Source organism: Ixodes scapularis, unplaced genomic scaffold (genome assembly GCF_016920785.2).
Source record: "Ixodes scapularis isolate PalLabHiFi unplaced genomic scaffold, ASM1692078v2 PGA_scaffold0__279_contigs__length_252992795, whole genome shotgun sequence".
Classification (NCBI taxonomy): Eukaryota; Metazoa; Arthropoda; class Arachnida; order Ixodida; family Ixodidae; genus Ixodes; species Ixodes scapularis.
Window position 1 is genome coordinate 240904230 of NW_024609835.1, and position 25988 is coordinate 240930217.

Consider the following 25988-nt stretch of genomic DNA (forward strand, 5'->3'; position numbering starts at 1 on the left):
AATTGAGTTTGAATTTACACTATTAACTCTGCCCGTGGAATAGGTGCAGGCCTATATAAAGATGGCCAAAGCCTACAGCATAGCCCACATAAATTCTCTCACTATACTATCCTTTCTCCAATCTTAAATATTGAAAAAGAAAAAAAAAAGACCAGTGACATACAGAGTGTGTCAGGATGTCACAATCTATTGCGCAATATTAATTAGGAACATTTTATCTGGAAAGTCCAGTTGTCACGTCAGCATTCACAAACTTCCTATTTGTTTCCAGATACCCAACACGAGTGTGAGCACTATCCCACCGGACAGACTTTCCCTCCGCAGCAAGCGGGCGAGCTGAGGCAAAAACGAGGCATGCAGAACTTGCGATGTCTACCTACTCCGCGTGTGCCATTTCACTGCAGTGCATGAGTGTGCACTGAGACGTGCGCTCAAAGGATCTAACTAACCCGCCATCGCAAAACTTCCGAGTGCTACCAGTGTTTCGTGAAGATATGAAATAGAATAGTAGTATGTCATTCTAAAGGTAATAATAAGTGGCGAACATTTGCACGAGCCTACTGCAAGAGACGAGAGACGAGCCCTCGGTCACGCTTTGGTTCACAACTTTTAGGAATACCGTTCAAATTTGCGCTTGAATAACCATGAAAAGCATAAATCGGACCGAAAATCATTACTAAACCGTAAATAAAACAACATAATTGTTTTTCTCTTTGCTACGCTCGACGCAAAACAGGCAACGAGCAACTATGGGCAAACAAAATAAAATAAAAAAAAAACACTCAGGAGGCATTTAGTTTTGGTTTAGATGTCAGTGTCGTGTTTACTTTGGGAACGCGGTACTCCAAGGATTCCGCAAAATGGTAGTCATGCCAAATTCGTGCGCTGTAGATGGCTGTTCTAACGGTCGACTGAAGACCAGTATTCGTTCGGGCGACACTAGTTTTCACGTGTGGGTTGCTGTTTGTGTTCTTTGACGACGAAAAGAGAGGATGTCTGACTTTGGTGAAAACCAAAAATGGTGCTGTTTATTTTCTCCTTCTTAGGGAGCGTCCCCCGCGGAGGAACCGGTTCCCGGAATGGCTTAATTGCTGCCGCTTTCCCCTCAAAAAGCGCTTTCCCCTTAGAATTGCCGAAAGACAGGGGAAAGCTGCCGCTTTCCCCTGTCTTTCGGCAATGCGCCGCCCTCGTCTTGCCCGCGCGAATGTTGCTCACTGCTTCAGAGCCTGCTGGCCGCTCATTGCCGGCTGGGTGGTCTCCGTCAGGTGATGGCGAAGCCCGCCAAACACATACTCCCGTTCCGTTATTGTTAGGTCACTGAACGGAAGCTCGAACTCGCTCACGAGAGCGGCATTGCCGTCCATGTTGACAGATTCGACGAAACGACTGCGCCACCGCACTGCTATAACCCTCCGTGGTAACCAGAGTCTCGATCTCCTAAATACTACCGATACCGACTAATCACACTTGACGCCACTCCCTACGTCGCCTCCGTTTTCAGAGGCCCAGAAATGAGAAACGCAGATAGCTCAGTTTTGGTTTCTTTACTTCTTTCGTAGGCACAGAAATATGCGTCACAAATGTCTACAAAAAATTAGGCTGCGTGCTTAGGTGCCCAAGAAGCCTAAAAACACAATTTCAAAAAATTAAATAAAATCAATGAAATAACAGTGAAAGCGCAGGCAACCTGGTGAAACATCACCGTTTCTTTAAATTACCCGAGACTGGGGCAAGAAAACTAAAAAGCATCAAAACGACAACGTGGAAGAGAAAGGCAAAGTGATAGGAAGACACCGTCTCAATTGTCTTCCTTGTTGTCTTCCTATCACTTTGCCTTTCTCTTCCATGTTTTGATGCTTCTTAGCTTTTTCGCACCAGTCTGGGGTAATTTCAAGAAATGGTAAATAAAATTGCCTTCATTGTCCCTTCAAATCCCAAAGCACTCAAGTGCTCTAGCATCAACATGATAAAACAGTGCACAAAACACAAAGGAAGAGAAAAGGACAGGTAGAACGAAAGAGCACTGTTTTTTCTCTTCCTCCATGTTCTTTGTGCTGTTTTATCATGCTGAAGAACCAAATAGCTGAAATCACTACTTCGCCCTAGCATCCTACGAGCAGACCGGAGAAAAGAAACCACTTGACAAAGCAGCAACTGGGAAGCAACAGAAAGAAAAGCAGCTTTCAACCATCTTGGGAGGTTTAGATTCAAAAAATGTTTTCAATTGCAACAAGATAGACGCAAAAAACACTCCGTCGGATTTCACATCCACCACTGCTATCGTGCTTGCAGACAAAGATACACTCCACCCTCCCAAGATGTCAGGCACATTTACTTTAGGGAGCCTGTCCGTTGAGTGAAGAGAGGCATCGTCCACCTCTGGTCCTCCTCGGAAAAACATTGTTTCCCCTCCTCGTAGCGACGAAGAGGTCCCGCTGTTGCCGACAGCGAGGGATACAGCCCCAAGCATGCCCGGGCAGACCCACCTGCGTATGGCGCTCATCTGGCCCGTGAGCTCGTAGCAGCGGCTGTGGTAGAAGTAGCACTTGGAGGCCAGCAGGTCCAGCGTCCTTCGGTTCTGGGCCTGGATCTTGGCCATTAGCTGGTCGGAGCACTTTACTGCCTGCAGAGACCCCCACGGGGGATCGAGTCACTTCCGAGAGTCGACGTGGGCCTCTGCGTGTTATTGTGACCGCTAAGGGCCACTTTTTAAAGAACGGAATACGTCACCCCCGCAAGACATAAATGACTGCTATTACCATTTTTTTTTATACAATGCCACTGATCTTACAGTAAACCCTCGATAAATCAATATAAATTTATCCAAAATCCCTGATAAGTAAAATAATTTTTACCGTCCCATAATTTTTCGCAAAACTATGAATGGAAAGGAAAGTATGAGCAGCCTGCAAGTGCTTTCCCAGCTACCACAAAATATTGCACATCTGCCCATTCCCAAATTTGTAAAATCGGAGAAAACACGGACGGTACATTTAGACGTAAAATTGATGACTGGACAAGTGCCATCCCCCGTTTTTTTCGCTATTATCTTGAAATTTGGAGCGGGCACTTGCCCTGTATTTTACAACAGTTCTCTCTTATTTGACATTCCATTTCAGCAACAAAAACTAATGTGGCACCAGCCGTTTCCTAATTGGTAGTCCAAGAACTAAACAGTCTCCAACTTCCTCGGACCCTCAGCGCTTAGGCATCGTTTACGGCGCCCATTTAACTCGAACTCTCCGTCCCTCTTTTTCACCCCATGCCACTGTGGTGTGTGGAAGTAAGCATTTTTCCTCGAGAATTAGATAATCCCGCACGCGGGTTCGCGGCGGAAGAAGCACATCCAACTTTCGTAGCAAACCCGCACGACCAAAAATGACAGAAACGGTGAGCCTGTCGGAATGAGCTTCTCCAAGTACTCGAACATCAAAGAAAATTATCACACCTGCTACGCAGACATAGAAGGGGATCTGAAAGTCAAGTAAGTGAAACCACGACAGCCGCGAGCGATAACAGCGACGAGCCATGTCGGACCCTCGCTCTAGGAGTTTGTCGTAGATTGTCGTTCGCGGCTTCGTGGAGTGCAACAATGTCAATTCAAAGTGCAACAGTTGTGCAGTAATGTCGTACAATTGTGTCTTCTTCTTCACATAATGTTTGATTCAACCTTGCACAACGTGGCTTCCCACAGTTTTTGTCATTTCGTTTTTCTTACTTGATAGTAAGAAAGGTTGCTCAGTTTGAATCCCTTTCACTGTCCGACCAACTTGAAATTAACGAGGTTCTACCGTACGTCCCGGCACGAGTGCCCTCGGCCGTTTGAGATTGTGCAGGTGAGACCTGGACTCTGGTGCTTCCGGGGTCCTACCTGGTCCAGGCGCTCCGAGTCGATAAGGTGCACGAGGACCAGCAGGTGGATGTAGACGTCCAGCTCTGGCAGCAGGGGCAGGTGGGACGTCTTGGCACTGCGGATGCGACCCTCCTTGGCCTCTGTCTCCATGGGCTGCGGGGAGGCACCGAGAGAGGCGTTCATTTAGGGCCGAATTCCGACAAACTTGTGACTGGCTCAAAAGTGAAAATTCGCCACTTTCCCAGACACCTGGCCCCCTGTTGGAGACACAGTTCTAGAATATCTTGGTAGGAAGCTTGAGGAAACGTAGGGTGCCGTAAGGAAGGGGAAAGGAGACGATTCTCTGTTAGAACTCGAGGGCAAAAGATAAGCCACAATGGGCTTGAAAGCGACGTTACAAGAGTTTGGTCAAGGTCATCCTAGGTTGAAGGGCCAACAGTTCCTAACTTCAATGCTGAAAGGAATGTTTGCCCTTTGGTCATGCCCATGCAACTTCGTACCAAAAGTCTTCCAAACCGAGAATTCGGATACCTATACTCCGCGACAACTTTTCTTGGCAATGCAGTGGAAGGTACAGGCCCGCGTCCCCTCTCCCAGTTTGAGTGTGCGCGGGCTCTCCTCCTCTCCCCGGAAATGGGGGAGGAGGAGAGCCTGCGTGCACTCAAAATGGGAGAGGGGACGCGGGCCTGTACCTTCCACTGCATTGCCAAGAAAAGTTGTCGCGGAGTATAATGGTGAATTGACCTTCCTTCATCCTAAAACTCGCAACTCACTCGCACACACCTTCAGGCACTCACTGAATCTCACAAATTCACACTAAGGGAATCACTTGAACTCCTGAACTCGGTAAAGAGCTTGGACTCTTGATTCACTGAGACTAGAATTTGGGGCTTACAAACTAAATCACTCTCATTTCTGGTAGTAATGAACTCACGAGAGAGTTTGGCCAAGGTGTACGTGCAGTCCGGGAGCTCATGCATTTCAATGTATTGAAAGCACAGAACTGAGGAACAAAACATCCGATGCGGTTTCGAATGCAGCGACTATGAGAAGTTCCACTACTCAAGAGACGTTGGGCGGCAGCCACATAAAAATAATTGCCCTTGTAACTTAAAAGAAGTTCAGAACGAAAAAAGTTGACCAACATTTGAAATGATGTAGTTGTAAAAATCCACATAAAGATAATTTGCATTGTCCTTCAATATTAAAATTCTATAATGCCTAAAATGCATTATTTAGAAGCGAATGAATTGCTTGATAAACATTAAAGGGGCACTGACAGCCTAAAGGTCATATTGATGTTGTCTAAGATGATGCAAGTTGTAGGCATAGACACGCAAAAAAAATACCAAAATGCAAAAAATCTTTTCCCATCCGTGCGTGCCCCTTTTTCCTCTCCCTCTTTTCACCTCCTTGCTTCTTTTTATTTGTGACGTCTAAAATTACAAGATTTAGAAGCTTTGTAAGTGACATTTTTTATATTTAATAACGGCAAACATAAAACATGTTTTTTAATGCAATTGCGAATGCACTACGGCCCTTCTTTTTGAAATACCGAAAATCGAAGTCCAGAGTGATGTCGCCTCCTGGCTTTTTATCCTTCTACGGAAAACGTGGTGGCGCTGTGGCGCTCGCACATGTAGCACTGGGGATGATCGGAGAGTCGGGGAATCGGGCGAAGTTCTCTTTTTTAGGTGCCCGACGGCCTCTCAGACTTCAAAAAGGAAATCGTCAAACGGTCGAAACAACTCGGTTTGATGTCTGTGTACCGTAGTTTCGGTTGTAACTCCGCCAAGGCAACCTTTTATACAGAACCGGCGTGACGTGGCTCCTCACGTCGCTAACAAAGGTTCAGTCTGCGTTCTTTTCGACCTCGTACCGTTTCAAAGAATTTGAGATCACTCAAAAGGCTCTAAAAGAACTTCAAACTCGACAGTCACGCATCGTCTGCTCACAGTGATAAGCAGAACACTGAAGAGAGCGGTTATCTGCAGGACGCAGGCGACCACGACACTTCGGGTCAGGACGGCTTGGAAGCGTGAGAGAAACTCGAGTTGGTAGGACGACTCAATCTTTGACGTCACTGCACTGGGGCAAATTGCGCGGAAACTTCAAATTCGGCTTTTGGAAACTGTTGTTTTACTTCACAAATACCGAGCTGCCAAGTTTCGAATTTTGAGGGTAATGTCATGGTATTGTTTTCAATTGTTTCGGATAGTATAAAAGAGAATTATTGTGGCCTGTCAGTGCCCTTTTAAACAGTTGTTCCGGGAGTGAAGAGCCTATATCAGTGATGTGATTGGCCAAAGCCATTTTGGAGCACCTTTTGGAGCAGCCAAAACAGTGTTTTGGAGCAGCAAATGTGGCCTTTGGAGCAGTCAAGACAGAGTTCTGGAGCAGCAAAAGTGGTTTTTGGAGCAGCCAAAACAGTGTTTCGAAGCTAAAAAAGTGACTTTTGGAGAATATATTCTTAGAAAAATAAATATTTGTTTGTTTGTCTTTGAATTGTCTCACTTCTTTTCGTCTTCTTTTCTCTTGTAAATAAAACGCCAGTTGTCAGTTAGCGCTCTTTCCTGTCTCTTGTTCTTCCCTCCGTCGTCCTTGCACTATTTTTTAATTATGTTTACCCAACTAGCCCATCAGATGATTTTATTGTATTTGTTTTAAGTGCTGGACAAACGAAGGGCACTATGTGTTGTGTTGTGATGTGACGTGTTGGGGCGGAACTCGCTGCCTGTGTGTTTGCTGCTGAGACATCCCACAAGTATACAGTGCTGTAGGCGTTGCCGAGCAACTCCGAAAAATAAAAAAGAACACTTGCTATTGTTTTACTGGTTCCAGACGTGGCAGATTTTTATAAAAAGTAAGCAAATGTAAAACAATTGATTGCAAGCGTCCCGGCTGGTGCCTCTCGTGCAATCATGTTCACCTGCTCGTGAGGGCAACTTCGGCAGGCTTGCAGTTACACGTGCTTCGTCACGCGAGCGGAGACAACGGCGGTTCGACCGAAACCGAAACCATGCCACTCCGCTCTGTCGCCAACTGGTTCCCAAAATAGTATGCAAAATGTAACTGTCCAGCATACGACAATAAACAGTCCAGCGGTGCGTGCTTGCCAGGCCGACAGGCGAGGTACAGGCTAAACACACAGAAAAAAAGAACCTGAGCGTATCGATGCAAGACATTGCGATCGAATCAGGGTAAAAAAGTTTTTGGAGTGCTTAAATTGGTGCAACGACTGAACTCGAGACAAACAAGCGCAATGTTCGGGTTCAGCGTGCAGGCATTGCCTTCTTTGCTTTAGCTCACTTCTCGTCATCAACTTTCTTTCGCGGCCGATTTCTCACGTACTGGGGTCCCTCTCGAAAGAAAGCTTATCGAGAAAAACCTAGGTAATCAAAACTTTGCCAAGCAGTCATTGAGTTAAGGAGAGATTTTTATAGCAGCGTATGATTTAAACAAGAGCAGGAAGGTCGATGCGTTTCAGTTTAGAAAGCGCCATATCTGCAGCGACGTGGGGATGGACACATACGACGTCGCGCGACCACGGCGACTGTGGTCGCGCGAGCGCTTCAGCTCACGAAATAACTCTCGCCGCGCAAGTAAAGGGCTGTTTATACTCCGACGTTGAGCGCAGTGAACGCAGCGTAGCGCAGAACGCGCGCCGTTCATTGGCCGGCAACCAGAAACTCGATATCTGCGACCAATCCGTATCTGTGCGGGCTGCGCTACGCCACGCCCGTCGACGTTACGTTTGAGTATAAACATACCTTAACTCTCGCCACGCGGCATGTTTGGCACTCGGCACACTAACATTGGAGGGTGTGCACACGCACGCGTCTATCGCGAAAAAAATTAAAAAAAAGAAAAAAAAAAAGACGCGAGATGAGATTTCCGAGACGGCGAGAGCGCGAAACGCGAGACGACGGGAAAAATCATGCAAGACCGAATAGCAATTGATGTAGGGTACTTTGTGTCCGGCGGCGTCTTTTGTGCCACCAAGCTCACGCATGCTCAATTGCGGTTTTCAGTTTAGTTTCGTTTTTGAAAGGCGACCAAAATTTGTCCTTTGGCGCAGGCTTGGCGCAGATTAGCCATATTTTGGCGAAATGTAGCAGGATGTAGCAGGGTTAGCCCCTTGGCGCAGTTTGGCGCAATTGCCGCAGCAATCACATCACTGCTATATTCATATCAATTTTGGGGAGACTGAATTGATGTGTCATGTGACCAGGGAGGGGGAGAGTGAACTGGAGGACAGCAAGGAGAACAAGTATTGGGAGAAGGAGGAATAGAGAAGAGAGGAGAGAGAAATGAGACTGAATCGGTGTCTCAAACGACACGGGGAAAGGGAGGGAAACGAAGGAATGGTGAAAGAAAGAGGGGGAAGAGGATACGAATAAGGCAAGGGAATTGGTGTGTCGCGTGACATATACTTCCCTGCTAAATTTAGCGGAGAAACTGAACTGATGCTTAGGTCAGGTGACGTCAATTTTCCCACTATATTTAGGGGGGGAAACTGAATTGATGTAAAGGCCTCGTGACGTAAATTTTTCGGCTAAATTTAGCGCGGAAACTGAATTTGTGTTGGGTTTACAAGACATGAACTTCCCGCTAAATTTAGCGGGCAAACTGAATTGACATTTAAGTCACGTGACAATTTCTTCACTTGGCTTATACGTCACATGACGCCAATTTCCTCGCTAAATTTAGCGGAAAAGGCACACACGGATGGGCAAAAATTTGGGATATATCGATGGTCATCTATTTGTATAAAATTTTCACCATGCATTAAACATATGAGTATGTCCAAGAAATACCTCATCAAAATGTTAATTTTTTTTTTTGAGAAAAGAAATTCTGAAGTTTACGCGTACAACCCCTCTGGATCACTGGCTGCCACCCTGCTGACAAAACTAGGATCGCTCGCGACGTCCAGTGTTGCATCCCAGAGCAGACGCTCCCCTCTCCTCGGCGTTGCAAGTTGTAGCGATAGTGAGCATCTGCGGTTTGGTGAATTGTGTCTGGTTTAGGCTATTCGCGGCATGCAAAGAAAAGGGGGGGGGGGGGGATTTTTGATGTGCTGTGGGGTGCAATACCACCTACAAGAATTGCAGCGTAGTGGCATTTCGTCGGTTTTCGAACGAGAAGTCTCAAGGACAGAAATGGGTCCAAGCAGTCAATGTACCACCGTTTTCGTCGAGCTAAAAAAATTTCCACTGCGCTGAAAACAAGGCCTTCCATACCACACTGTTTCCGAAGCAACATCCGAGTCCACATGTCGGCGCATCGCGAAAGCAGCCGCAACAGGTTGCCCCCTGGAGGCGATGTCGGTGGATCAAGTGTGAATGTCGAATCGTCTGAAATCTTGCGCCGAATATCTAGAAACATTTGGTCGTCTTTGCTCGATTCGGACAAGCTCGACAAATTGTACTTTATTACAATTTGTCGAGCCTGTCGAGCCCAGGGACAATCGCGACGGCCTTCCGACAGCTTCTGATGCAGGGTGAAACAGGCTCAAGCTGCCCATGTGCCGTTTAAACAAAATTTGACGTTGCGACAAGCTGGCAAACCGGCAAAGTTGCAAGTTAGTTTCGGTTTCACCGTACTTCTATGATTAAAATTTATTTAATGAAAACAGTTTTTGGAAAATTTGTTCGCTGCTCTACGCTCAATTTCTCGCGCTTTCAGAAAATATGTTTAATTGAAAACATTCAAATTGACGCTGAAACTCCCCTTCAAAAAGCATTTCACGCTTTAATAAATTGGTGCGTAAGAGTTTGTATCTCTTTTGTAGGTCCCTAAAAACATCGTCGATTGTTAGGTTTTCCTGGATCGTGGGCTTTTCCTAGGTCCCCCAAAAAACATATTGACAGGGTTCTAGTGTACCTCCCTCTAGGCTTTCGTCCCAACCACATTTGTACTGCAAACTCCCAACAGTCGCAGACAGTAAAAACAGCAGGGGGCAGCTTCGCCTGTCCAGCATCCAGTGCGAGCTTTCTACCTTCGACGGAGGCGTCCGAAAGCCATCTTCACCGCATCAGCCACTACAGCAGAAACCACCGTTCCCAGTTCCCTTTCATGCCAGAGCGGAGACCGGTGGACAATTCGCACCGGGGATGAAACCAGAACAGAAACTATTTCGTAAGTAACTGCCTCTAGCTTCGGTGTTGCCACTAAAAGCTCTCCCCTAGAATAGTAACCCGACTGGTTTTAGAGCGCAGCTCTTAGGGGTCCGTTTCCAGCCTGAGCGGCGTCGGCGTCGCCGTCGGCGTAACCGCGCCCCTCCCTCTCCTCCTCCTCCCCTTATTGTGTAGTATGGTCCGGGCGGGTCACGTGACCTCGGGGGAAGGGGGTCACATGACCCGTTTCCAGCCTGTGCGGCGTCGGCGTCGCCCCTCCCCCTCCTCCTCCTCCCCCTCCGCTCCTCCTCCTCCCCCGCCCGGTAAAGGTGGTAAAGGAGAGGGAGGGGGAGAAGGAGGGGAGGAGGACTAGCAGGCATGATCACGAGGGAGGAGGAGGAATATACCCTCCACTCCTCCTCCTCAAGAGCTGCGCTCCAATTCGGCGTTACAGGAAGTTGTAAACGGCTTTCACTTTTTTTAACTTAAACTTTCAACTACCGCTTTATTGTGTCTTTCAATGGGATCGGTGGCCACGCACCACAGCTCGGAGCGTGCGGAGCGAAAGCTTGCGTCGCACGACTCGGGGATCCCGGGTTCAATCCTCGCCTCTGCCAGTTTCGATTCGGACAAGCGTCGTACAGGTTTGTGGTTGTTCATCACTACTCCGCAATGAGCTCTAGAGACCCCAGGATGGCGGTGGTATCGTGCCGGCTAAATTTCTCGTCTACGGCCGAGACGCCGGATGCCCACCGAGGCCGACTAAATGTACACGCAACACAATTACCATGCCCCTTGTACTGCGTAGCATCATTTGGGGCGCCGCCGGTGTAACACTGCGCCCGCTCGATACTGCACGGATGAGGAGGCCGTAGGGCCAAAATTTCTACGTCACCTACTGGAGGCAGTCGCGGGAGCGGATTAAACGTGAGTGCCGCGATGGCACTCGTTCGGGACGCCAAAATCCGGCACGTCCGCCTCGCCGCCCAAGAGGCGTCGGCCATCTCCCTCGCGAATAGGACGAGAAGAAGAGTCGAATGCGTCCCACCTCGTCCAGGAAAGCCAGGAGTGCGTCCCTGCTCTGGTTCGAGTGGGTGTAGAAGCCGGAGACGATCTTGCGCATCACCTTGGCGTTGAGCCGCTTGCGGGTGGGCATCAGGGCCCGCAGGATGCGCAGAATGAACCGGGGCTCCTTGCTGTTCACCGCCTTCTCAATGTGCCGCGCATGCTCCTTGATGTCTGCGCGACAGAGAGTGCACCCTCCTCAAGATGTTGCAAGACTATGCCACGCTTAGGCTGCCCGGAGGGGGCCGTGGAACCCCGTCGCGGTTAGTGGTGGACAGTGGCTCGGATCATCGTACCGGGATCTTATCACTAACTACCGCGGAAACCCGGGCACTACCGGGCAAGCCAGAATGGGTAACAATTTCGTGAGTGCAAACACAATCCTGTTTAAACCACATCCTATGGGGAGGTTTCGAGCGACGCAGTTCCGAACAGAAATATTGGAGGAATCCACGCCGGAAACCTTTGCCCCATGTGAGCTACATGCTTCTAGGTGTGGAGGCAGTGCTTTCTTGCTCGCTCGAGTTCTCTAACAATCGTGATTGACTGTACCTGCCAGAGGAGATGGTGACACAAAAAAGCACCGCCTGGTATTTGGTTTTCACAAGTACTGGCCCTGGCAGATTTATTTATTTTCTTATTTTCGAGGCCCCTTCCGAGCCACCGGGGTGACTTCGAAGGAGAAAAAACAGAATAGCTTAGCCTTAAGCAACCCAAATACCCCTCAGTGTTACTTCTTGAGTCCTTGGAAATAATAGACCAATTTCACTAAGCGTTTGGCGTATGCGTGACACCGCCATAACTTTAGTTCACAGGAGGCAGACGGCCGTGCATGCTAGGGCTCGTGTTGTTTCGTGCTCCACACGCGCAGAGCTCTTGTGGGGTTGTCGCATGTGCAGAAAGACTAAAGTTCCCTCGATGCATTGCGGCAGCGGTGGCATAGTCAAACTGGCTGGTGAAATCGGTCTATTCTTCTTAGAATCAAACATTCATACAATGAAATCTGTGGAATGAATCGCAACGGTACGATTTTGTAATTGAGAGCTACGCAGTGAAGATACGAGCCTAATTTCCATTTACGAAAGATAATGTGAAAGTACTCGCAAGAAAGTAAGTTGTTGCAACAAGTTACTGGGAATTGTACAAACATGCAATTTTAGTTTCAAAGAAATAAAGGTCGCACTGCTTGTACCTCGATCTGCAGTTGTTTGCATCTAACCGCTTGGCAATTCTGTTCATCCCCCTCAGTGCTGCAGTGGTTGTTTCCTGACAGATATGTTGCCTTCCTCACCAGACCTGTCTTAAGAAGGCACTACTCTGGCTTCGTTGATTTTTCACAGAAAGAATAGGACACAAAATCTGAAACCAGTGTACTTTCCATGCTTGAGCGTATAGAAAGTGAACTCTTGATGTGGTCACTTAATGCCCAAGTTGTTTCTCATCATATGCATACAAATTTGCGGCACTGTCTGTAGTTATGAACTATGCCCTCTTTACCAAAAATAAATAGAGAAGTATACAATGTGCAAGTATTTCTGGGAAACCTCAGTCATTTTTCTAGATACTCACACCAACACAAGCTGGAAATCCTAATTCCACAGAGCTCTAAGTAGTACAGTAATGCCTTTTTAATATGGACACTTCGAATCACCCCACCAATCAGTGATAATAAAAAGAAAACAAATTGATATATTTACCCAGTTTGTTCTCGAAAATTCTTTCTGTATAGAAGGGTATTTGTATTATTGGGATCCTTATGAACGAGACATGACTGTAGCTTTTTCATTTCTTTTAAGCTAAATAGACAGAATTTCTTCAACAAAGGCGTTTTGCTAATGCTCAATCTCCAGTTTGACACGTGTTAGGGCCGTAAAGAGTGCTCAGCTTGTAAAGGTGGCAGACACATCGACATTCCCTGTCACAAATGTACTGTTTGTGGCAAAATAAACTAATATGAATTCACGGTTATAGGGTGGGTCGGAGAAAAGAGCAACACGTTTCACCCTCGATGGTCAGTGTGTCCGGGTCGGCCTTTGCGGGCTCCAGCTCCCCGCCGGCGCCTGCCGCAGGACTGTCCGCACTCTTCATCTCCACGTCCTCGGCGACCATCTTGCACTGCACAGACAACCTCGGCGTGGGAATGCTGGCGGCCGTCTTTCTGCAACACTTCCGCTAACACCATTTGTTTCGGTTTCAAAGTTCCATATTAACTCTTTACTGCGCCTCCCTCATACCTGTTAGCGTGAAACGCGCAAATTTTTTGCTAATGCATTCGCTGCTGCAGAAGGATAGATGGACGTTGAATAGATGCTAACAGCGGTACCCCTCATAATGTGCAGTAGCTAGCGCCACCTAGCCAGGAGGAGATAAGGGGGACTTTATCTTTAATGGTTTCCTTCGGACGAAAGCTACGAGCAGGAGCTCGCAGCATTTTTTTGAAAGACTGTTTCATTCAGCGTCACCTTGTGCCGTGGCATCTGGAATGCACCTTTGACCGGCGCGTTTACCGCCTCCAACTGCCCGTATGTGAAGCGGTCTCGAAGTGGCAACAAATTTCCTTACGGGAGCTGGCATTCATGCTGTTCGACGTCGCAACCCTGGCAGTTTCTCACAGAACTTCCGCCAAAGAAGACCGTTTTTAGTTCCCGTCAATTGTTCCACAGAAAAAGTGGCAATGAAACAGGCGTCTGCCGTGCCCACTTCTGTTTCTGTAGCGCCGACTGCGGCAGTCAACAGCATGACGCAAGCGTGACGTTGCGAGGCGGAAGTCAAGGAAGCGAAATTGAAGACGCCGCGGTTAACACTCCGGCCAGGGATGCATTCCAGGGATGCATTCCAGGCACCGTACTTTCACTGCAGAGTAGCTCAGGAGGGGGTTCGCATGTCAACAATTCCAACAACCTCCACAATGGGGAGCAATAACAGTGATCCTCTCCGAACCTGTTTTTGTATTTCTCTATCTCTCTAGTGGCATGCAGCATTACATAAGGCACAGGTTGAGAGCCTTAACGTTAGCAGTTAAGAGGAAGAGAAAAAGGAGGGTCTCTCTCTTTTGTGTATCCCTTTGGAGATTAGCCCCCCACAAAATTCATACAAAAGGAGCTTTCTTCTCTGTCAAACCTGTGGCTTTGATATCACTGCACGCTGCAACTAGTGACTGCAACTGCTCTTCATTTTGTGATCTCGCCAAACTATTATATTTCCGATTGACGCCGAGGAATGTAACATTTCTTTTCTTCGAGTGCCTTAACCGCTGCAACTCTTTTCATGCCGAATCCAAAAATAATAAAGCAAACTGTGCCCGATGGTTTTTTCTTCTTTTCATGTTGCGTTTAATATTGTAATTTGATCGGTACTGCACGGGTTGTAGCGTTTGTCAGGTGTCCCACATTCTACCCTGCCCCGTAGGTGAGCAGGTGAGAAAAGTGACAGCAATGCAGACGAAACAGGTGCTGGTCATATCGCGCATAATCCGAGGATGTGAGGTCTTGACTGGAAATGAATATTATTCCGCAAACCGGCTCGTCATCCAGATGCCACAGCGGTAGCGAGGCGCCGTAGTGGGGCTCAAACAAATCGGTGCCTACGCTAGCTTTGGAATTTTTTGCCGAGCTCACATTATTTGCGGAGACGGCCGAGAAATAACGCGAAGGTATGAAGTTCTATGCGGACTGAGCTGACTCGAGCGCTTGTCACCGATTTGAGACGTGAGAAGTCGACGGAAGATGCCAACATCCCGAACGCTCGTCGGGAACTTCTCAAGATTCGACTACACCGTCGATACCATCACCGCCACCGCGAAGCACTTGCACCGTCACGTAGAACATGTATATAAATTTCTTATACATAAATTTGGGATCTTTAATAGCTGAGCGAACGAAAAACGCGCACAGAAACGAGTACTCACCGGCTCTGGAAACACAGCGAGAGAAACACCGAGTAATGATGGCGACGTCCAAATATTAGCCACGCACCAAATACAAAATTAAAATTTTAAACATATAAACAAATGTAAATATATATTTATAAACTTTTTAAAAAACTTTAAATATTTATATCAAAAAGCATTTATTTTTAAGCTACAACAAAAGTTTTATTTATACTTTGAAGTTACAGTAGTGAGCCAACATGGCAGACGGCAAAGGTGGCTCGTTTACCAAGGTCGTCCAAAAACACGCCGGACGTGCAAAAGAACGAGTAAGTTTTTACCCTTTTTATTCGGAACTCTTCCTATTGTGTTCCTCTTCCGAACCGAGCACTTTTAAAGGGTAATAAGGCTCGGTCAGTGCCGTGCGGGACGCCCTACCGATCATTGACACCGCATCAGTTCCTGGTTCGGGCGAAAAATAGCTGCCCGGCCCGTTTTGGGGACCTTCGGACGTGTTCGGCCTACTCGGCCCGAGTTTCCACTTGGGTCAGGCAGTGCTCAGAGCAGGGGCCGGACCCTGACACCCCGTGGGTCGGGGGAGACGCTCGGACGCGGAAGCCGAAACGCCGAAAACGCCTCCCTGGCTGGTTCCCCTTCCCAAAACATTCCGGGCAAGGTGTGCTCGGAGCGCTGAGTTTCGTTCCTGGTGACCTTCGCACGGCGCTGGTGCTTGGCTGCCACGCCGGTGGCCCCTTTGACGACACCCGCGGAGGGCCGCCGCGTTCGCCGAACTAGGTTAGCGCCGGGCAGCTGCGGCCGCGCTACGCCCAGCGTCTTCCTCCCGGTGCGTCTCCTACGTCGTGCTCTCGACCATCTCCCCGCGGCGACGACGACTCGGAGGGTCCCCTTGCACGTCTCCGACCGACCGGCGATCGGTCGACGCCCGAAAGAGATGAGGGACGGCCGCTGCTTGATTTACCCGAAAACGTCAGAATGAACTAAAATCGGCTCTAAACCGCTCACTGTTGGGCGTAAAAAAATCAAAAAGAAGGAAACAGAAGCATGAATTATTTTCCAAGTTCAGTAAATGCCTGTAGGACGTTACCGCGGTCATTGACCCGCTTGTGTATGCAGCTCTCAGTGAAGCGCAATCTATCATATGGTGCTGTTCCCTTGTCGATAGGCCACTAGTGCGGAATGCACTCTGTATGTATGGCGCTTTGAAAATGTTGGGTAGAACCTTTGCATATATAGCTTTGAAGGGCGCACGCGTATCTGGAGCACTGTCAAGGTTAAGACAAAGTGGCTGCAAGCCGCCGTGTATCGCCAGATAAGCTCTTTCGAGGCAAACCGCAAGTTTGTACAACCATGGGCATTTCTTGGGACACACTGCAGGTAGTTGTGTGCATAGTACTTTGTGGTTGGCCTATATAGTATCGAGCAAAAAAAGACAGTATTTTGATGCCCCTAGAAACCTCCAGAGCTTCTAAAAATGTAAGATTTTGGAGATTCGTGTGCCAAACCAAAGAATGCCATCTGACACGTCCTACCAGCCAGGGGTTGGACTGTGACGTAACTTGCCGACACAAACAATGAACTTGAGTTCAAAGTGTGCCGATACTTGCAAGTTCCATCATTGGTGACAGCGATCCAGTGATTATGCTGCCTTGCATATATCTCGATGTGGTTCAGGTTTGCTTGCCTTGTCTGTGCTTGGGAGAGAGGGGGTGGGGTGTAGATACTTCACAATTCATGAACATCCTCGAAAGGAAGGCTCTGCTCCATTCCCTGCCGCATCGAATACGGTCTCAGAGACAGCAGAAGTTGCGTTTGCCCGTTGCTCTGTCTCGTCATACGGTTCCGTTCGTTTGGCACAGGTATGGCTTTCAGGCTGTTTTATGTTGGCTCAGTTCGTGGAAGCTCTTCTAAACGGAACATGGCTACTGAGCAGTCAAACTTCCCATACTTGCATTTTCATGATCAGTCCACCAAGCAACACCTGTACACGCACGTGATTGGAACCTCTGAATTTTTCTACTTACAGCTTGAAAGAAATTGCAAAACATAGTGGAACTGTGTTCAGTGAATGCAGCACATGCCGGTAGGATCTTTGTGGCTATTTTCTTCTCTTTTCAGCATTATAGATATTTTAGTCGTCGTTTATGTCAGAGAATCGAACTCTTTCTTGTTATCACCATTTAGAGCTGCCGTTTTGAAGCACAAGCGAAGAAAGGTTCATGCTGCTGCTGTAATATTCTTCCAGTGTGGCCTAGTCTTATTTGTCCACTTGTGACCACTCCCGGCTTGTAGACACGTCCTTGTTGCACCAATTCAAGTTCAAAATACCCTTTTCCTAAGCCTCCTCCATAAAACCGAAATAAGATTAATGTGTAATCATTTTTGTGCTCTGTACAATTACCAAGAAGCTTATTTTCATTTCATTAGGTGTAGAAAACAAAGTACAAGGAAAACATGCACCATTTAACGATTGGAGCAAGATGCAGATAAGATATAAATAAATAATAAATTTTCGATATTTTAGCTTTACGCACATTTAAAGTTTTATTTAAAAAAAACACATTTTTCTTTTGTTAACCGCAAACCTTTATTCCATGCATCCATCTAATCCATGTGCAGGTAATGTCTAGTACTAAGTGAAACATTGTCCATCTTTGCCGGAAGTTCACTGGATAAAGATGTAACAACATACATTGCAACATGCTCTGTTCCTTGTTACCTCGAAAGCTTTGTCCCCAGTGTTACAGCCAAAACAGACCCCAACATGTTACAAAGAACCAGTAAAAGTAGAGGTTCAACTCTGACTCTCATTGGAGTCTGACTTTTAAATATGACGCGTTTTCTGGCAATCTGCGTAATAATATAAATTGCCTGGCATCATGTAAACGAGCTTAATGAAACTGGAACTACATTAAACGATCTATTTTTAAACCTAATGGCTGGGTGGTTTGGTGACCTCGCCGCAGCTTGGCTGGACACCTGTGGCTTTACTGATCCCTGACACATCGAGCAAAAATGCATTTAAAAAAATTGCAAAATTGCTCGCTTTAGACAAAAGTTTAGGATGGGGCAAAAGGTGAGTCGACTGACTGGGCCCCACCCCCTGTACAGTTGAGCAGCACGGCAGCTGCTGAACTGTACAGGGAGGCGCTTTCTCGGCATGATTGCGTTGTTTTGCTCGTTTGACCTTCTGCTACCTGGGGTAAACGCCTCCTGAGGTTTTATCTTTTTGAGCGCCCCATGGCCCTCTGGGACCTTCGCCGAGTCATGCCTACTGATTTGTGAACTTTCTAGCATATAAGAATTCTGGCTGAGGGCTCCCAACACTACTATTGCGGACAGTAGTAAAAAAAAAAATATGCAGATAGGAAGCAAATTGGCTTAGAATGGCGAGGAGATTAACTTTTGGTTTCTGGGCTAGCTGGTGCAACCTACCACCGTTTATAAAGGGTTACAGCCATTAGCATCCACCCATATGAGCTCCAACACTACTTGGTTATTCTGCGGCGTACCTGGCAGTTTTAAGAGATGCTTCGATTAAAACTGTTTTATGGGACACGGAACTTAGATCTCTTTCTTTAAACTCTTTGACGAACTGAGGGATAATGGAAAGTTGAGGGGATTGCAAGAAACGTGCCGGTTTGGCTGTTGCACATCATATTGTCCGTGGGAGTACAAGAGTACAAAGCCCCTGGTACGGAACTCTTATTACTGTCAAGAGGAAGGACCTAGCGAGGCCGTTAGTCGTGGGAAATATGCGCGGAGACTGTGAAAAAAAATAACATTGCGCAAGAATACAGTAACGTGGATTAACACTATATTCTCGTACCTCGCGTGCGACAAGAGACTATGTCGGAGGCGTTAAATTGGCCTGTTTTCTCTAGTGTGCAGGAACCCGCTGTATGTGTAGAGGGGAATAAATAGACTAGTATTTTCGACCAAAAAAGCCACAAAGGGAGCTAAAGGTGGAAACAGCAGAGGCTTTGCAAACTAGATTGTAGCGCGAGGCGTGTTATTGAAGCCCAGTTCCCGCCCAATGCTCACGCAGCAACCTAGTGCAGGAGGAGAGTAGAATAGTGAAAAAATAGCAGTCGTGGCTTTTGATGCTAAATGAAGGGAAAAGAACTCGTGTTTGAGAGCGTCGATAGGTACAAGTGCTACAGGGATTCGGCAGGGTACGAAATACCCCCTTGAACATATAAATATATGGCGGTGACAGGTGTGAAGTAGTAAGGGAAGTTTGGAAGAGTGTTTTGGTGCCAAGTTTGACTTTTGAAGGTACAGTAATGCGTACGAAACAGGACGTCCAAGCAAGCTGGACTAGTACTCAAGTATAGTGCAATGTGACATGAGACGATCTTCATTCGAAGGCTGGGTAGCTAAAAAGAAGTAAGGTGTATTTTGGAGATGGAGTGAAATAAATGATCCAGAAACGACGTGCACGAACAGCCTCCAGCAATTCGCGTATGAGGGGTGCTGAAACAACACGGAGGAGGCGAACTGGAAAACTCGGATCCATCATTTTGGGCGGTAGTAGACTCGCAGATCAGGAAATAGCAGGTAAACTGCACAGAGTACGACCAAGCTGGGAGTAATATATGTTTTAGATAGTCAAAAGATCAACGTAAGGTCAAATGCATTTCGGGAAAAAAAGGGAGGGGGGGGGGGGGGGGGGGCTCATTTGCTGGCTGGCTGGCTGAAGTTGCATAGGCCCCCGTATCCATGCCCCCGAACAAGTTGTCTGCTAATTAAACACGCTCGTTTGCGTGTTTAACGCGCTCGTTTGCGTGTGCGTGCCTTGCGTCTAAACTAGAAGGAATTAAGTTTAAAATTGCTAGTGCTTCGAATCGTAAATCTTTTGCAATATCTTTTCTTTCCTGTGTTCTCTCTTTGCATCTGTTCTTGCTGGCAATTGACAGACCGGCGAAGAGCGAGCGAACAATGCTGCGAAATTCAGCTGAGTCAATTTTGTCTGGAAACGCTGTCCTGGTTTTCCAATTCTTCTCACCTCTATTAGTCAGGGGGAACCCGAGGAGGGGGAGACGAGCAACCGTTTGATATTGTCTGTTTTTAGAAACCGTACAGGGGAGAGGGTGTCATCGGCCAACCTCCGTTGGCAGGGTGCGTGTCGTCGGAGCCAATTTTTCGGCTTCGAATTGTCTGGAGGGCCGTTTTTATTGTCTGCACGTCACACAGCGTATAAAGAAACTTTTGTTTTTCTTTTAGCGGAGTCATTGAAATTTTAATTACTTCGCGCGACACTTTTTGTCTACTTCTGGTTTGCTTTCCGTGTTGATTATTCGCGAAGATAACTGTTTGATGCATTTATTTTCGTTAATTTCGAGGTCGTTTTTTAAGGCTCGATTAATCTGCTTTTGTAGACTGTTTTTAAGTGCGATGCCTTTCGAGAACTGTGCTTTATAGTTAAAATCAAAAAGACAAAAATTTTTTTTTTTTTTTTTTGCATGATTAAGCTGAGTGCCGATCGCGTCATTTCTCCAGTTTCATTCGTTTTTTCTTCTCTCCCAGCTTTATGAGTTGTTTCGCATAAACTAGCAATCTTTTTTTATCACTGTTATCGTTTAACTTTATGAGTTGTCTCGCATAAACTAGCAATCTTTTTTTATCACTGTTATCGTTTATCTCTATAAAAAGGCCTTTATTGAAGAAGTTGTCCCTTATTATACTTTTTTCTGAGCATTCTCCGCTGGACGCTTTCCGCGGCGTAACATCACTCTTCTATTTAACTGTAATAAAACATAAAAATGTATGTGCAGTGTTTTTACGAAAGCGTAGAGTGCGTTCGCTTTGACCCACTGTCGCGCGAAGCCTGTGGAAACTCCTCGTTCGCTCGGCTATTTAGCGCGAAAGCAAACTTGGTGCCTCAGCAGCCCCGCGAAGGGGACTCCGGCTGCTCGAGACCCTCGCCTGATTCCGGTGCCAAAGCGCCGTATACACATACCGCAGCCTAACAACACCAGATATATTCCAGCATAGACATAGAAAATTGAGTTGCGATCGCTGTCGTCACCTCCTCCTTTGTTACGTCCAAAATTAGAAAGGCCCTGCTACTACTTTTTGTCGCAAACTAAAAAAAAAAAAAATATATGCCTAGGCACTGTACGAGCCTGAGAATTATTCGGACGCAAATTGCTGGTTGAATACGCCTTGAATTCGAATGCATTCGAATACATTCGATCAGCGAGTCGAATGACCGACGTGAGCGATCGAAGGCGTCGCTGTGGTCGGCCCACCACAATTGGCCGAATGCTGACTATGACGTCAACGAAGGATATTGCCGATTTTGACGGTGTGGGCAGTGCTACTTTGAGAGCGCTATGGTTTCAGGCCTCCACTATGCCCATTACAAACATAAGCAAACTTGTTGTTCAGAAGGTAATGACGTCACGAACCCAAACGAGGTACCCAAGCGAGGGCGCCACCGAAACATCTCGCCGCTAATAGACCTTTCACTAAATTACCCGTGCATCAAAGAGAATGTTGGGAAGGTAGTTACTCGCGCTGCACGTGCTCGCCTTCCCTAGAGAAAAAAATTCGAAGTAAATAACCAAAATAAATCGTCCGTGGTACGCGCGTGCCATATGCCATTTTTTACATTTTTTTTTTTTAATTTTTGCTTTTCAACAGTTAGAGCTGAAGCCGCGAACACGTGCGGCGTGTGTACCTGCGTTCCCGGCATTCTTTTTGGCGCTCGAGTACTTCGGTAAAAGGTCTATTGAAGTTTATTTGGTTTCTCACGGGCCAGGCCCGGTAAGAGGTAGAGACCAAAGGCATTTCTGCCTGACTGGGCCTCTATCCCCCGCACAGTGCATAACAGCACAACTTGCATTATTGCTCGCACCCAGCGCTCAGCGAGGCTGAATCGTTCGAAATATGTCACCCCGCTCGTTGAATACCTTTCTGTTGTCTTCTTTGCGAGGACGATGAACGACTGGAATGCACCAACCTCCGACTGTGTACGCATTCTGCATATTAACCGTTTCGACTCCTCTTTTGGCAGAAATCAGATGTATCCCTCTCCTTAAATGGAAAAAAAAAATAATGACGAATTACTTTTTTCAATGCTGCAGGTGAATGGGGATTGGTGCTTTCGGGGCCGGAATAATCAAAATAAATGTGACCCTTTTTTAGTTCGTTTATAGGCCATGGTTACGGCCCGTTATAAGGGATACCGCTAGTGGGTAAAGCCGTTAATATCCGTCCATCCATCGATCGAGCACTTGCTTTGTTCCCCCGAAAAGGTTCCCGTCGACACGAGGAACGATCTCTTCGGAGCTCGCAGATGTGCGCCCGACGCGGTGACCTGTCGAGCCACTTGTCGCCTCCAATCGCTGTCTGAGAGGGCGTCGGGCATTGCCGCTGCCGGAGCTGCATTGTTCTCGTGACGAGCAGCCCGCTCGAGATCGTTGGACCGCGGCGGTGATCATCGACCCGCTGGGCCTTTGTGGGCCGCTTAGTGGCGCCGACGATACGTTCTCTCGGGGAATCTAGCGCAGCGGTCCGGCGACAATTAAAACTGGTTGGACGTTCTCACAGCGTGGATCCGCGCGTACAAAGTGGGCCGGATAGCCGGCGGCGAGCGACTGGGTCCGGGCAACACCTCCGAAGTGCTTTCCCTAAAGAAGGCCACCTGTGGCTGCTGATTGGATCCGACTGCGGCGTCAGCGTTCGAGCAGAAGTCGTGTCCAATCGATGGCCTACGGTGGCCTTTAGTGACGCGGAGAAGCACTTAGCTGCAGCCTTTAGGCTGCAGCTAAGTGCTTCTCCAATCTCAAAAGGATAGCAAACCGCCTAAACGCTCGGGTGGTTTTTTCTGCACCCGAAAAACTTGCCAAGTTGTGCAAAATGACGGACCCTTACCGCAAACCACCGGTTGGCTGCGTGAAGAAGCATCGCAGCCCGTTTGTAGATTGCGCAGAAGGCGTCGTTTATGAGATCCCGCTGACGTGCGGTAAAAAGTACGTGGGACAGACGGGAAGATGTCCAAATGACAGATTGTGCGAGCACAACCTAAAAGTGAGCGGACAGCGTGACGGTCGTTTGTCGATGCACTGCCGTGACTGTGGGTGCAAACCTGAATTTAATTTGTGCACTGTCATTAGAAAACATAGAGATAAGACGGTAAGGGAAATTATAGAGGCGGACCTGATAAGAAACTACGGGGATCGATGTGTCAGCGTGGCGTCGATCGATTTGGCAGACAAAGAGATACAGTTCTTGCGATCAGTGGCGTGGCTTGGGATTGGTTGAATGGCGCGATGATGCAGAGTATTTATACCTTTGATTTTCTGACGATTAAACCAGTTGAAGGTAGCGCATTGTGTTGTCTCGTTCCTACCCTTCGTCCCTGTCGTGAAGCGCTATTATGTTCTCCAAGTTTCACTACCAACTCGCCCAAGAATCCGCATTACTCAGCCTTTAGGCGTAGTCCGGGGAGCTTTTTGTCGCCGAGTGACACGTTTCGCCTGCCGCGAACTAAAGCCACTAATTAAGCTTTACTCTGGTGTTTCCGCGGGCGCTGCCGCAGATGGGAAAACTCGGCTTCCCGAGCTTTAGATATGGCACTGTCTTTCTCTTTCGCGGAGTGTTTTAACGTTTCCGGAGGACGGAAGAGCGGCGATTTTAGATAAAGTGTGAGATGTGGTGCCTGCAGCGCGTCTCCGACTTCAGCGTCCCGCCCGCGTACATCAAAAGTGTTCCCGAATGAATGACGTCACAGAAGCCCGAGTGTCCTCCTAGCGACTGGTCGTACAACTGCCGGCGAAACGCAGGAGCGAGTGTCGTTGTCGTCGCGGACTCCCAACTCCTGCCGGGCCGCCGAATCTACTGTGGAGCTGGGGAGCGACTTGCAGCAGAACGGGTCTCTGCCATGTCCGCTACTGGGACACCGCCAGCACGACTCTCGTATGACGTGAGCAGGTGAAAGTCCTGGGACCACTTTTTCACCGATGTCCGAGACGCCTTCCTAGATTAGCTCAGATAGCCCCAAGGTGGCGCTGGCCGAGAGTTGTTTTGCGCGACGCTCCTTCCTGCCTTCTGGGCAGTAGCGTTGCCCGCGGCATGATGGTCTACCGAATATCCAACTGGCACGAGCGAACAAGCGAGAGAACCTGCACGCCATCTCACGAACGTGGGCGAACCGAACCGCTCGCTTTGCTGCTTCGTTGGCGCGCTCCGCATCTCCCGCCGCGTGGCAGGCACACACTGCCTTCGGTTATCACGACAGGAGGATTCTGGCAGTGTTGTACTGAACGGCGTTCCTTGAAGCGTTCCTTTTTGGAGGAACGAAGGAACGCAGCCGTTCCATCTTGCATCGGTGGAACTGGAACGAGTTCCTTTCGCACAGATGGAACTTGTAACGGGAAGGCGTTCCAAACATCAAAAGGAACGAGCTTTCGTTTCTCTTTTCGAGGAAAGTGTACAACACTGGATTCTGATGGTCCTCTTAGCTGACAGTGCAGTTTGGGCTACGCGCTCGCCGGATTAATCAGACGCCTCCCATCCACCACCAGACCCTGCTCTTTGCGCATGGGCGTGGACGCGAGCCTGATCACGTGGCAACAGGTAGGACTCGTCTAACGAGCACGCCACCGCACTGTTCCGCTTGCTCCAGTGCCGTGAGACGAGCGTTTGCGATCCACGGTTATCGACGTCAATAGGGAGTTTTCGTAAACCGCGCTGCCCCCTCCGCTAAGCGTTCCGCAACGAAGAAGTTGCTACTGCGCCTGCGCGCCGATAGCCTTGACCGTGGAGTTGCCGCTATCGTAGCGAGTTGCGGGAGGCCTTCCGGGACGGCGAAAACGATCTACGGGAACTCCCTAATATCGCGCATTTTCGTCCCAGACGCAGAACGCTGCAGAGCGGACTGCTCGCGTCCCTGTCGAACGCACGACTTTGAAGGGATGTTCACCCACTGCCGTCCGAGAGTCGTTGGTAAGCTTTCGTTGAGGACAAACCTCGTGACAAGTTTCTCGGACTTTGGCCATGTCTCGTTGTGTTCGCTGTAGACGGCACAGAGGGAAGGGTGGCAAACGTTTGTGGATCCTCGCGCATAGAGGCATGAGCGAGCGTATATACGCTTGAGGCGCGGGCGTGGTTTACATGTACGTCGCGTGAGCGGCCATTCTGGTGGCTTTGCCGCTGAGCGGGCGCCTTCTGCAACATGTACAATATGGCAACGTCGAATTTGTTCTCCTCAAAAACCAGTAGGCAGGAGCATCGGCAGTTGGCGCTAACGTCACGTGCGAGCCACGTGCATGTGGTTGCTCGCTGGTGAGACGCCGCGATTGGGGGGATTCGGCCGTCTTTTCAACGCCTCTTACATTGTAGCGTGCACTTTTCTATGGAGCTTAGGACTATGTAATGTACGTTTGCACGGCAGGAAATTAACATGCCCAAATGGGCGCATCGGAACTGGAGAAATTTAGCCAGTGCGGTAGCACCAGGGGCGGACGCAGGTATTTCCAAAGGGAGGGGGGTTCAGGTGTTGGTCAGCGTTGTAAATGTTTAAGAACCCGACATTTTTACACATGCAGAATTCAAGTGCAGAACCTCCGGACCCCCCCCCCCCCCCCCCTTCCCCCCCCCCCCCCCCCCCCCCCCCCTCTCTGAGTCCGCCACTGGGTAGCACTGCTGGCCTAGATGCTCATCCAGATCGAAACCAGTAGGGGTTGAACCGAACATCCTCAGGCTCGGAGTGCAACTTCCGCTCTACGCGCGATCCGAGCTGCGGCGTTTTCACGCACTCGGCCACCGACCCGCCCTCCCTCCCCTCCATGACTCTGTGGGTTTTCGTAAGTCCCGCTCGGCTTCGTCCAGCCCCCTGGAAAGGGCGCTCATCCCGGGCTAAATTTGCAGAAATAGTTTTGAGACGAGGAAGAAGGGCAGGGCCGTGGCATTGCACGAGGAGCTGTCGTCCAGCCAACGTTGCGCCGCCCCAAAAGAGGGGGAGTCCAAACAAACGAGTCGCCCTCTGAGCGGGGCGTTTTCGGCGGCGGCGGCTTTGGAGCGGGCCGGCGATCCGAGCGAGGCCGACTATTTTTGC

At 48.5% G+C, this 25988-nt stretch overlaps 2 protein-coding genes across 2 annotated transcripts in view; one reads left to right on the forward strand and one right to left on the reverse strand.

Annotated features, from left to right (window-relative positions):
* The window catches only part of LOC8050626 (26S proteasome non-ATPase regulatory subunit 3), a 30629-nt gene extending 15626 nt beyond the window's left edge, over positions 1-15003 (reverse strand). The window contains exons 1-5 of the mRNA XM_029972683.4: positions 14945-15003; positions 13041-13152; positions 11021-11211; positions 3872-4006; positions 2487-2623 (exon numbers count right to left, since the gene is read on the reverse strand). Coding sequence (XP_029828543.2) covers positions 2487-2623; positions 3872-4006; positions 11021-11211; positions 13041-13146 — 569 coding nt within the window. The 5' untranslated portion in view covers positions 13147-13152; positions 14945-15003. The remainder of the gene's footprint in view (positions 1-2486; positions 2624-3871; positions 4007-11020; positions 11212-13040; positions 13153-14944) is intronic.
* Positions 15004-15143: 140 nt separating this feature from the next.
* The window catches only part of LOC8051811 (myc box-dependent-interacting protein 1), a 103375-nt gene continuing 92530 nt past the window's right edge, over positions 15144-25988 (forward strand). Inside the window, exon 1 of the mRNA XM_029972684.3 lies at positions 15144-15234. Coding sequence (XP_029828544.1) covers positions 15166-15234 — 69 coding nt within the window. The 5' untranslated portion in view covers positions 15144-15165. The remainder of the gene's footprint in view (positions 15235-25988) is intronic.